The sequence below is a fragment of the Pezoporus occidentalis genome, unplaced genomic scaffold (genome assembly GCF_034315485.1).
Source record: "Pezoporus occidentalis ecotype Australia unplaced genomic scaffold, CSIRO_AGI_Poc_V1 ctg3, whole genome shotgun sequence".
Taxonomy (NCBI): domain Eukaryota; kingdom Metazoa; phylum Chordata; class Aves; order Psittaciformes; family Psittacidae; genus Pezoporus; species Pezoporus occidentalis.
This window is the reverse complement of record NW_026914940.1, coordinates 21516809-21530421: the sequence shown is the minus strand read 5'-3', so window position 1 is coordinate 21530421 and position 13613 is coordinate 21516809. Positions and strand designations below refer to the sequence as shown.

At 42.4% G+C, this 13613-nt stretch overlaps 1 protein-coding gene across 1 annotated transcript in view; it reads right to left on the bottom strand.

Annotated features, from left to right (window-relative positions):
- Positions 1-4252: 4252 nt before the first annotated feature.
- The window catches only part of NIPAL2 (NIPA like domain containing 2), a 45876-nt gene continuing 36515 nt past the window's right edge, over positions 4253-13613 (bottom strand). Inside the window, exons 7-11 of the mRNA XM_062627341.1 lie at positions 12629-12764; positions 10130-10218; positions 8342-8405; positions 6897-6991; positions 4253-6582 (exon numbers count right to left, since the gene is read on the bottom strand). Of these exons, the coding sequence (XP_062483325.1) occupies positions 6488-6582; positions 6897-6991; positions 8342-8405; positions 10130-10218; positions 12629-12764 (479 nt within the window). The 3' untranslated portion in view covers positions 4253-6487. The remainder of the gene's footprint in view (positions 6583-6896; positions 6992-8341; positions 8406-10129; positions 10219-12628; positions 12765-13613) is intronic.

Here is a 13613-nt window from a genome sequence, read left to right as displayed (position 1 = left end):
CAGCAAGGGGCAGAGGGCACAGAAGCCTTTCTGTTTTATATGATAAATATCCACATCTTTTCCCTCTGGTGTACCATCACCATCCTTGAGGAGAAACCAACTGACATGGGCAGGGTCTCCCCACATCCAGACACACCTCCCAGTACCCATTTATTTACTGCACTTTAAACTGTCACTGAATGAATCACCCTTCTCTCAAATCCAGGCTGAGCTCTCAAATCTCTCAGGCACTGGAGAAAGGGCAGCTTTTGGTTAAAACCACTACCAGGTGCCACCATGTCTGTGCCAGCCCCTGGGACAGAGGGATTTGGGGTCTCCTGCTGTACTGGGCCTCCCAGGGACCTCTGAGCAGGATAGAGGTCCTACTTTCAGGGCTATCCTGAGTAGAGGTCCTACTTTTTGGACTGCCACTGCACTCAGCAATGAGTCAGAAGTCAAATCACTGAAAATAATCAAGGTTGTTGCATCTCTGGGCATGCAAAACAGCCACTGTTAAATTACAGTGTCAGAACAGAAAGCATAGGCACCTCCCGGGAGGGGTGGCAGGGCTGCACCTATGGGGAAGGGGAAGCTGGGCATCCAGTCACAGCATGTTGGGTCTGTTCTGGTTCTGTGCTACTTCTTCAGTGCTGCAAGGATCTGAGTTTTACTTTGCATTTGACCAGTTGCAGACAACATAAAAACGGAGAGAGAGCAGAAAACAACCACAGAAAACAAGGGCTGATAGAAGTGTCTGATGGTGAGGGACTGAAAAGGTCTGTCTGTTTGGCTTAAGGAAAAGCCCTAGTCATCTTACTGTATTTTACTAGAGGGACTTAACCAAGTGCTTTAAATCACTGGCAAAAGACGAATAGCTGCAAGTTAAATCCAAACAAGTTAAAATAGACATAAGGCAGTTCAAAAGCAAACAATGACTCATTGCTAGTACAAATTACTAATGGCATTGGTGGATCCTCTACTTTGACTAGCAGGAGAGGACAGGGTCCCCTCTTCTGTAGATGGGCCAAAGGGTTCACACAGAAGTGTTTGGAGGAGATTGCCTGGCTGGAGCTGTGCAGGAGGCCTGGCCAGATGACGTAGAGCTGCATTCTCATATCAGCAACCTGCCATTATCCGCACTGCTGCATCAAATACTGCAGCACATCCACGCACCCAGCACCTAGTCAGTATTGTCAGGATGTGCCTGTTAGTTAACTGTTAAATACTGTCTGGAAAAAACAAACACATGGGTAACTGTGATGCTTAGTAATGGTAAATCATATTCCTCAGCTCCCTTCCCTTGTAAAACACAGAACAGCTGTTCTTGGAAAACTGAATAGAATCTCCAGTGCTTTGTTGTTATACTCTACTGACAAACGATGTGTTACCAGCAGTAACCTTCAGTGACAGGTAAGAACTGCCTATTTAGAAGCCTCTGTGCCATTCAAGCTTTTGCTCTTACCCTTGGCTGAGGGCATTATAGAGCATTAGACAGCATAAAGCTCTGGCCTCGTGTATGCGCTATTGAAACTTGAGAAAAACATTTAACGTTCTTTTTTTTTCAAATGGAGAGAAAAGTCCTGATCTTATGTTCATGCTGCTCTGGATTGATGCCCACCAGCTATCAAACAGAAGACAAATGACAGTGCTGTTCTTTCAACCAGTTTAATGATTCTGGCAAACGACCTGGCAGTAGACTCCAGAGATTTCATCTAGGCAAGGCAATGCCTATTCCAAGAGTGGAAATCTCTAACTGGAGAGCTGGCAAGTGTGTGTTTGTGCTGGAGGCTTAAATCAATCATTTCTATTTTTCCCAATGTGATCTAGCAAAGTACAGAAATTGGCTCCTTCATTGATGGCCACAGGCCACTTTTCATGCTCAAGTTATTAGTGCCATAGGCTACAGTGATACATTGACTTCATGTAAAACAGTCAGTGTTGGAATCACCTGTTTAATCATTCCTCTACAGTAGCTCTACTTTGAAAACTGTCAACAAATGCCCTGTTGACACTGTGAACAAGGAGTCCAGGAGACCACTGTATGGTAGTGGTCCCCTGGAGTCATTCCTCTGTGTTCATGCAGAACTCGCCTGCCACCACAATATCTTTCTGATTCTGCTGCCAAATATCACTCCCCTCATTGTTACCTTGCGAACTGGCACAAATCCCCCTGGCACCAATGCCTGAGTCAATGAGCAATCGAAGTGCTACTGCAGAGTTATACTATTTATACTATACACTTTCTTCCTCAAAGGCTTGGACAAAATTTAGGGGCCTAACTGTGAAACTGGGATTTAGATTAAATAAGAAACTTACTCAGCAGCCACCCAACTATTTAGGGTTGATCTGCTGTGCCTGGAAGTTCCTAAGGTGCCAATAATTCCACATCTGTGGATATCTAAAACTGCCCTTCCTTGCCCTGGTGGGAACCCCAAAGTGAAGGGGACGTAATCTAAGACTGTAGGTTTGCACAACTTCCTTGTAGGGCAGTACTCTATAAACACTTTCCGTATCATGGGAATTTCCTGTCCGCACTGTACCTTACAAAGGTAAGCCTGTGGTGTGCACCCACCACACAGCCTGATTTCCTCACAGGGAGGACCTGACAAGAGCCCTGATGCCATGGAGGCACTGACAGGATGCTCATGGTGTCCTGTGTAGTATGTTTCAAAAATAAGTTTATGTGCAACCTAAGGGGCCAGATCAGCTACAGGTGTGCTGAAGAGATTTAACACATGACAAAAGCGCAAGGATCCTTTCTAAAGGGAAATGACTTTTCATGGTTTATATGTAGTGATGCATATGCCAGTGCTGCCTCCTTGTATGTTATAACTCAATGGTTACTTCAGCCAGAGTGCTTGGAAGGTGCTTCTACACATCTCCCAACTTCAAAAGATTGAAACATCTCCCATCTGCCAAAGGCATGCCTTGTTTCCTCTCTTCCTCCCTAGGAAGAGAATAGTCATCCTTCACTTGCAAATCAGTAAGAAAAAAAGCAACAAAACAACAAAATTCCCTGACAAACTAAAACCACACACAAAAATGTATGGGACTTCCAGAAACCTGGTCTAGTGGAAGGTGTAGTGACACCCATGGCAGGGGGTGATCTTTAAGCTCGCTTCCAACTCAAACCATTCTATGATTCTGTTTATTCACTGATGTCCCTAATTCTAACCCAGAATCCATAAACATTACAAAGGGTTTCTTGAAGTCCTGAGAATCCAAAGCACTAAAAATTTCTCTGTCTTTTGCTTGCAGTGGCCTCAGGTTGTAAATCTTCCAGCTTGGCCCTCCAATAATAATTGCGGTAATTTGTCTCTGTCTGCTTCGGGTAGCTGCTAGCATAGTCCAGCTGATTTCTCGAGAAGGAATGAAAAACAAATTTAAAAGAGAAAAAGGCCAAGCCTCAGAGAACAGTAACAAAGGAGCAAACTGAAAGAAAGTTCAGTCGAATTATCTGTGCCCTAGTGCTATCAGAGGCAGGTGAAGTGAGTCACAGGGAGCCACAGTCCATGCAGGGCCTCATGAATGGGACAAAGAGGATGAGACTTTTATCAGCACTCAACCACTCAAGCAACTTACCAGGCTCATGAGACTACAGCTTCAAAGCACAGAAGCTCTATGTTCAACCTCTCTCCTTTGCTTCCAGGTGACCAGTGCCCTTACACACAAAACATGAAGTCACCAAATGCTGGGCTGTGGTGAGGAGCAGGCAATAAGCCTGCCAAGTGAATGCCAGGCCTCTAACATGGGCAGAAATACAAGTCCAAAATGCCTTTATTTTTTTGCCAGCTGAAACCATTTGGTTTCAGCATCCTGATATTTTATGCCAAAAATTAAATGGTCTCTCTCTACTCCAGAGCTCCCATTTCCAGGCCCATAGCCAGTTAATACTTCATCTCTTACTGCAGCGTGACCAGCAGTGGAACAAGCACTAAATGAGTCCTGCTGGTTCTGGTCTGTCAGGATCCCAAGCTGGAGCCTGAGGGACCACATGAGCCACCGCCTGCCCACCACGCCTTCCGTGGTTTGATTTCCTCACATCCCGTGGAGGATCTGTTCGAGTTCAGCCTGCAGGTGCAAGTTTTGCAGTTTATATCTGGCCCACGTTTTTGATGTCAGGAAAAACATTGCAAGAAAATAACACATTATTAAAAAGAAGGGCTCCAGAGACTCTTTTGTATTCCAGTGAAAAGGCTTTTCTTTTAGCAGGCATTTGTGGTGTTTGAGACTTAAATATCATACGAATCTGAAAATTACATTGATTAGAAACTGATTCTTGAAACAAATCATGTTCTTTTCTTGGCAGACAGTAATGAATTCTCATCAATGAGTTTTTCTGATCTTGGAATACATTAATTAGCTGAAACATGCTCACATCTCAAAAATCATGTCAAATCACAACTTTTAATTGCATATAATTCCTACCAGTGTTTTGCACCATAAATTCATTTTAGTTACATTCAAGTTTAAAGAAAACATTCTTACCCTTATAATTTTTGTGCAATCCCATAGGAAGAAAAAATCCCTTTTGCTCCAGAGAAAAACAGTAGTTTAAAATAAGTAATAACTTTTGCCACAGGTTTTTACATTTGATTTCTTGCTTTAAAGAGAAAATCCCACACCTGGTAACCCTTATTACCTCCTCCAAACCTCCTGAGTCATGGAAACAGATTTCAGAAAGATGCCCAAGGCCAGTAATTTTTTAAAAAAAGAAACAAAACTGAATCCTTTCACCCATTTGTTTCCCAGGTCACAGAATGAAAAGCTGTAGGCCTCCTATTTCCATCTTTAGCACACACTCACTTGAAACGTAGAAAGCAGCTTAAATTTGACTTGCAAAAGAAAGATAGAGGCATGTCCCTACTCCATGGAGAGCATATGAAAAGAATGTGCTTTTTTTACTTTAAGCTTTGGAAACTTAAGCTGTAAGAGGGGAAAGGAAGGCCACAGCCAGGCAGCTGGTACAAGTAAGGTGCAGACACAGAGTCTCATCCAGTGACAGCTGGAAAAGATCCATGTTGGAAAACAGCTTCACAAGCCCCCCTGCTCCCTGGCTCCCGGGACATTGCTGTATAGGAAAACTGCAGCTCTGTGTGTGCTTTGTAGGGTTTGAAGTGAAACTGTCATATGGATCTTCAGCTGTATGTGTTTTTTAACTGAAATAATTGTTTGGGGAAAAAAAGGAGACCTCATTGCCTCATATCCCACTGAAACGAAACGCAGCCTATGGCCCCTATCTGTAACTGCTGATTAACTCAAACCTAAACTAAGTACCTCGTCCAAGATGCGAATGCTTTTCAAGAGCTCTTTCACTTGTTTCTGCAGAGGTGGTGTCAGACCCACACTGTGCCAGCTATGGTAGAGCAGTGCTACCAGGCAGGGGTAAGTGGACTCATGATGAATGCCCAGAAGCAGCTTTCTTGCCAGAAGGCTGGGATGAGGCCCATCGAGACACCGCAAACCCAAACACAGAACAATATTGACATGGTTCCCACCACTGCTGGCTCTTCAGATCAGTGTTCAGAGACATTACCATTTAATGAGGAAAAACTGTACTGTTACTGTGACTCTTTGTGATCCTGGTTTTTACAGTCTTTTGTCATGCAGCATTATCAGTGGTTTAGGAGTTGCTCTACTTTTCTTTTTTAGGACTATTTTCCCAGGACACATCAAGGGAAGGAACCTGGCTATCCCATTCCCACTGGAAAACTTGGCACTTTCTTCACTAAAACCTTGTTTTCCTGAAAAGAGAAGCTAAAGCTCAGGCTAAGCTACCAGCAGATAGTATAGCCCAGCTCAGCACAGGACTCTTCTGGGAGGATGTAAAATGTCAAGCATGGTTCCCTAGCTCTGCCTTGACTGAGCACCTCAAATTGTCATGTGCCTATGTTTATGGCAAATGCTCCCTTCTTCCCCCCACCTCACACAAGTGTCTATTTCCTTGGAAGATAAGAGAATCAATCTGATGGCAGAAGATACTCAGGATTTTTCCTCTACACATGAAATAAAATACTCTGCATGTACATATTTGTGTCCACCATATATATGTCCATCCACATCTTTGACTCCTGAACAGGAAGAATCAGATTTTTAAAAGTATTAAACATATAGCAGAATGCTTTGCGGTCACTTATGAAATTTCTTCTCATTTCCCACCTTTGCCTTTAAGCATCTACAAGGATCTGTGAGGTTTCAAAAGGGAACCTTTGTAATCCTGTTCTGTGCCTCTTTGCATTTCAAGGCAATTAAGACTCTAAAAATATCTTCAAGAGGCATTGACACTAGAAGAATGTTCTGTTTCATTAATGGTTATTTAGTTTTTCTTGAGGCTTCCTTTATCTTCAGAACACATTTAGGACAACCATGGGATACTTTCAGTGAGATTCAATAACACTATGACTCACTGACATATAGGAGTACGACACACACTTGAATATGTCCAACAAAAAGGTGCTGCGGATCCTTGTTCTGGTGGCATTCCTCCTGTTAAGTGTGCTTTCTTCTTTCAGCCTTGACTTTTCACCAAGTCATCTTCATTATTCAAAGTGCCATAGTATGAACTGTGAGAATCTGGTTGTATTTTGCCTGTCAAATTTTGTCCTAAGGAAATAGGGGGAGGGAAGGGAAAAACAACAACTCTGTGAAGAATTTCAAGCAAACAAATCCCCCACCAATCCATCATTTAAACATTCTTTGCTCCAGTAATCACTGTTTTTATTTGATCGGTTGTAACAATAGCTTGGAAAAACTCTGAAAAATTCTTTGAAAAATCTGTTGGGAACAGGAATAGAAATTAAGGGAACAGTATATTTATTGAATATGACTAGAGCACATTTGTGACTCAACTCTCCTAAGTCATCCATTATCTGATATCTCACTTTTAACAGAGACAGAAAAAAAACAACCCTACTTACCGGGAATATGTCCACAGTCAATAAAAGGAACTTGTAAATGCTCCTCTTTTTTATTTCTTGCAATTACAAATACACCAAGGAAAGACAGGAGACACCTACAAAATAATAGTGGTACAGTATCATTAGAAACAGTTTACTGCATCTGAGACGATAATTTCTTTCCATGTTTCTGTTTCAAGGACTTCCCAAACCCAAGCTGCTCAGTTTATACAGAGACTTTTCTTCCTGGCAGCTCTATATACTCATCCTGGGCTCCCTCTCAGCCTTGTTTTTGTCTCCTGAAGCTTTATTACCAGTTCCAAAGGTTTCACAAGCAAAATCACACTTTCAGCAATATATACCTAACCAAATGCCTATGTGAGACCACAATATTTGAATCCCTGAGCAAATCTTCACAAAGTATCTAATCTAGTATTCTAGCATTTGCAATTTCATTAACAAGTCAGTCTAGCTACAGGCAATCAACATCTCTGTTGTTTTTCTCGCTTAACTGTGTGTCTCAGGGGCAAGCTATAAGCCAGAAGCAGTGAAAAACTGCTATGCTTGGATAAATCTTCTATTCGCCCTGTGCTGGACATGCAACCACTAATTCCTGCCTGCCAAATACATGGGTTGAATTTGCCCATCTCTGTTTTTTGGTCACTTTTCCTGCAGTCAGACAAGATGGCAGTTGTGTGCACCTACTCCAGTCCAGCTGCAGAGGACAAAGATGTCTGTAGCTGTCGGCCCCATTTATTTGACATCACTGTGGCAAGAAGACACCTCCATCAGTTCTGGGAGATGCTTTTAACCATCTCACCCCATTGTCAGTCACTTAAGTGTCACCTGTCCCACCAGGGACAGTTGTTGTGGTGCTGGTAGCCAGCAGAAGGTTTCTGCTCTCACAATACCTAGGTCCTTCTTCAAACATTTATTGTTAGCAGATTTTTAGTATGCTTTGAACTTTTCTGCAGGCAGTCTGTGTCTTTCTCTGCACAGGAAGATGTGGGGAGAGAGTTTATAGTACAGCCTCATAGGCAAGCAGCTCATATAATTGCCCATGCCTAGTGGCAGCAAAGACCAGCTGGGCACACAAATGGAAGGTAACATGGGAGGAGATTTCTCTCAGTTGTAAAAGCACCCCCTATAACATGATCTTTGGTGGAGAACAGTGACTTCTCCTTCCTGCTGGAGGAGCACATGCTGCTGGTTTTTCATTCCATCATGAGATTAGTAGTTCATAAGTGTCTCACATTTTTACATATTTGGATTCAAAACCAGGCCTCCAAACTCCCAAAGCACAGACATCAATCTTTCCTTTAATGTTTTTTTATCCTACTATAATGGCTATTCCATAATGCTTTAATAACAAGACAGGTTTCTTCTTACTGAGAAAAGAAGGGATTCCACAAGGCAATACTGTTTCAGTACAAACATAAGCACAGATTTCAGGCCAATACACTTACCCGAACAGAAACATGAACAGGCTCAGCAAAGCTGCACTTTGGAATTCCCGATAAAATATGACCCCTGGAATGTGACAGAAACAAGAATTGCAGATTTTGACTGGCTTCCAAGTGATATGAATTACAGCTGGGAGGGTGAGGAGCATTGTCATGCTCAAATGGAGCAAAAAAAAAAAATTCAAATAAGGTATTAATGCACATTGTGATGGGCTCACTTTTTGTGCCCGTATTCCATTAAGTAGGCTTTGTCAGGATACTGCATGGGACTGAAGATTAAATCTATCAGGTTGAAGCATCTGCTGTGTTAGTAACTGCACAGATGCAGGTATTTTTTTGCATTGTCAGCAACAGTTTTTATGCAGGTCAAACTCAAGGTCTTATTCACAAGCAGAGTCATACCAATACAGCTAACAGGTTTTTTGTGGATTTAGTTAAGCCACTCCAACATACCATGTGGACATCTGAACTCCAATTGGGAACAGGTTTTCGGTAACTAGCTGTGTCCCTGAAGTTTACACCAAGTTAAGGGCTCCAGCAGCCAAGTTTGCCAAGTCTTTCTGTCTGAAAGGAGCACTAGGTCTTTCTGGTCACCTCTCTTCCAGGAATTAGCACCTCTGCAGTGAAGGTGACAGAACCAGATGTGTATCTGGATCTCAGCTGCCCCAATTCACAGCCAAGTATATTAGCTTTAAAACACTGATGAGCATATTTCTGCTTAGAAACACCAAAGTGTTAACCAGCACAGCTGAAGTGTGACTGTATCTTCAAAGGCTGTAACTGGGAATGGGGTGTCATGAGAGAGGTACCTTCTACAATCACCCCAGTAAGATTCAGCAAAGGTTGTTCTTCTAAGCCCTACACTGATTTAACTAACCTGGTGCAAATGCATGTGTATCCAGTCTCAAAGCTATTAAGCTATTCCTGAATAGGTACTTGATCTTTTAAGGAGGCACAAGGCCAAATTCCCCATATGGTCACAAGAACGCAACCCCTTTTTGGCACATGTCTCAGTCACAAAGTGTAGGTCTCTTCTAACACAGGTGCTGAGGCAATCTGTGCATGAAGCTAACTCCCATTCTCATTAATGGCAGCTCTGCATGAGAAACTCCTGCACAGCAATGACAGGAAAGCCCCAAGTGTGTGTTAAAACGAGTCATAAATGTTCTAACAACATGATCATTTTGGCTCACTGCTGATACAGCATCTTGGTCATCCTCCTTGCTTATGTTCTTATGCTGCGCACCATTTCCAAGATTTGCAGTCCCTCTTTAACAACACTGAGTTCAAAGTTCTCACCCAGAATAAAATGTTAAATGCTCAAAAAGTCTTTGGGGTAATTTTATTTCCTTCACTTAACCTAGAATTCCACCTTCTGAAATGGAATATACACTAACTACTATGAAACACAGCTGGTTGTCATTTGAGTAGTTTGCCAGGCTGTCAAAATTACTCTACCAGTTCAGATGCAGAGAGGCTGGTGTGCACATGGTGAATGCATTTACTGGATGTCAGGATGAGGCTAGGGTAAATGCAGGTACTTCTAGTAAACCAGCAAGGCATAGTAAACCATACATAGAAATTCTGGAAATGCTAGAATTTGATTGTTTTTGTTTTGCTTCAAAAGTTGTAAACTTAACTAATTTTTCAGACTTAAACACCTGTCAAATAGGAAAAACTTCTTTTTCTGAAGTCAGACATGACTGGTTTGTGTTCCTCTTCACAAGCAGTAACTCTTAAAAACCTATGTTTAGAAAATCATTCTGGAGAGGCAAAAGATGAGAAACAAACCTGAAATGATGGCACTGGTAGTGAAGAAGACAAAATTAATGGGCATAACTGCTGTCGCCTCATACAGATGCATTGCTTGATTCAAGAACCTGGAAGACAAGTGTTACTGTACCTCATGCCTACAGGAGGTTCATTGCACTTTAAGTCAGGTTAAGCCACTTTATGTCAGTTTAACAAAAAGTGTGACCATTTCTTACCACAATAGCAAGTAGCCCCAGACAGATGCATATGGATGTTGAATTTACCTTCTGGTTTTGACTCTGCAGAGTACAAACAAATAGGCAAAAGCAAGAAGGCTGGCGTGGATTCTTCTGGCATAGGCTATCCTTTGAAGCACTGTTGGAAAAACTTTGTCTGCCACAGATAAGGGAGGAATGCTGGGGTATTATTGCTTATGGTCTGCACCGGTTCTTGGAAGCAGTGCTGCCTGTGAGCAGCCAGGGACAAGTTGCTCTAATTTAAGCAGGATGTGTAAGGCTATATTTCCAGCATGGACATGAAAACGTAAGTTCTTGTAGGAACTCTTTCACTTTATTGATGTCCACATTGATTCTACTGCTTAATCCAACTTGACTAAAATGCCTATTTGTACGTGTATCCATGCAATCATACCCCAGACACTCTGTCCTGATGGGACAGTCCAGGAAGGTGGCTCCTTGTTCCTTGGTTTGGAAACTCTGCTGTGTTTCTCAGAAAGGCAACACAAACACCCACTACAATCCCAAGTAACAGTGTGCAGGACCACAGGGCCGTACACTGCATACATGCATACGCTGGCCTTGGAGCAGCCTGCACAGTCAGCTTCGGTGGATGAAAAGGCAAAGCAATTAACTCACTTGTGTGGAGACCACAGCTATCAACATTTACCCATAAGGTGATGAATCATGACTCTGAGCTCTTGGGTGCACTGGTAGATACACTGTTATGTGAATAGTGCATTTCAGACCAAAAGAGAAAAATCAGGAGGCTGCAGAGTGTATTCAAAACCTATAAAAAGAACCGCACTTAAATGTTTCACTGGTACAATATATGTCCACAGTAAAAATCCAAGCTTGGATCTGTTTTAGCCATTAAAGTAATTGCATAGTTATTTTAGCAACTGTTGAACAGTCTCCATGGTGCTTTAAAAATAAAGAAATCCTACATATCCACAGGATAGTCAGGATTTTGAAGTCATTGAAAACACCTCATTATTTTCTCCCTTTTGCAACAAACTCGGTCATTGGGACTAAAACAGTGATACCAAAGCCTAGCATTGAATCCAGGAGGATGTTGCAGCACAGGCTGTTTTGAGCTAACACACAGCAGTCAAATAAAACAAGAGAGGAAACAAATAAAATGAAAAATGTAGACTGACAGCACTGTCTCTGTGAGAAAATGTGTCCAAGAGAGAAACACTGATCCCAGGGCATGAAATGGGCACATTTAATTTCTGCTTTAATTCTGGCTGAGCAAAAGAAAAAAAAACAACAAAAAAATAACCCCAACCCCCCTCCCCAAAAAAATGGCAAGAGAAAGAAGTTAATTCAGCAGCTTCCTATTTACCAGGCTTTTATTTCCTATTTTAAATGCCCTGAGCTGTTCTCCCAGCAAAGACAAGTTGGATGCAAATCACTCTATAATCTGTTACAGGGGAGTTCCTGAGTCAGCCACAGAGAGTCACTGAATAATAATGCGTGGACTTTCTGATTCCACATGGGAATGGTATGTTCTGCCACGAGAAAGCTGGGTTGGCTCTTGTACCGGAAAATAATCATGCAAGTAAACACTCAGACTCACACTGGAGCAATCTAGATGAGATTACTGAATGATGCTATCAGCACCTGAAGCAAAGGGACCGGCATAAAGAGAATGGACCCTGTTCAGCTGCAAGCCATATTTTACCATGCTGCCACCCCCAGCAATCTGCAAAGGCAGCATAAAGCAATTACTTCAGAGGCCAGAGGGGAAAACTTGGATGTCCCCAGCACACCAAAAATTAACTATTTCCTAAAAAAGTACAGGCATACAGGGTAGCAAAACACAGCATGCAGATTTAACAGAGGCAGGAGAAAGCTGGGATAAACTCTCTTCTGCAGTCTGACTAGGGACATCAGCTGGAGATGTATAATGAGGGTAAACATGGCCATTTGCTTATTCAGCGATGAAGGTTTCTAAAAGTCACACCTCTCCCCCCCCTCCCCCCCAGTTTACATAAACATATATTTAATTTAATGAGTTCAAGTTCAGTGTCCCAAAACTGAAACTAAATTTGGGAAGACCATGTATAAGGTGATAATGAGAGAAGGTGGCATCTAGAAATCAATTGTAAACTGAAAAATAAAGCCTAAATAAACAATACAATCAGCCATAGGCAATTCACGTGTCTGGTAAGGCTCTGGCAGGATTTTGTTGCCCTTAAGTGCAGCTTGTATCTGGAGTCGGTATCAGAACCAAAACCGATAAAACTTACAGATAAAATGTGTATGAAGGTTTGGAGGTACGTAGACTCTCACTTACTTGACTTGGAAAGCACAAGAGGTTGCCATCAAAACAATCATGATATAGAAAACAGGATAAGTTAGCTGCATTTTCCCCTTCACAGAGAGTGTTATCATGCTGGCCACAGCCTTTACAGCAATGACAGTCAATGATGCTGAAAGGGAAAAGGAGAGGTTAGCAAGGCAGGATTCACAGCAGTGACCTTGGAGCATCAGTGAGGGAGGAGAAAGTGCCAGGTCAGACTCACAGGTTGATAACCTAAAATGACTGAGATAGGGTCTGGGCACCTAAACCTAACTGTGTGATTTTATAAATGCTCGCTCAAATACTGCCTCAACTCAGTGGCCTTAGCTCCATGCATGCTTTGTACTTTGCTTTTAAGTTCCTCTAGCACTTAGTTGTCTGCAACCCTGCATCTACTCAGTTTCACCATTTTCAGCAGGATAGCTGAGGTTAATGTCAGATAAATCTTTCAAAGTGAGACTCGTGTGTCTGTGTGTGAGAGAGACTGAGTTCAGCATGAGGAAAGAACTGGACACATTTTGTTGAGCTGGGCATATGCCCTAAACACTGGAATACCAGTTAGAGGTGGTGTAACAGCTTCCACATCTTCCAGACATACTTTATTGAGCTAACTTGGAGTCCATGTTGTATTGTTCAGGAGAGGTCCGAGAGGACTTGTTATCTGTTCAAAGTAGCTGGGACACCTCCTAATAGCAGCCTAAAATAATCCTCCCCCTCAGGATCTCTCTACGGAGACAGGAGCTAGCCAAAGCTGGTCAAAGCTGACTTCTGGGATCACATCCCGAAGCACCTAGCTCTCCTCACAGGTTGTGGGTGGAGAGCAGAAAACCAACGCAGGGGTCTGAATTTTGTTTCACGGTCCAGGTTCTTATGACCATTTACTGGATCTAGCCACAGAATACAGTATTTCAGTGGTGTGTTTTCAATCCATTTAGTCACTGTCATTGCATTACCACAGACAAATTTCAGACAGCAGGCA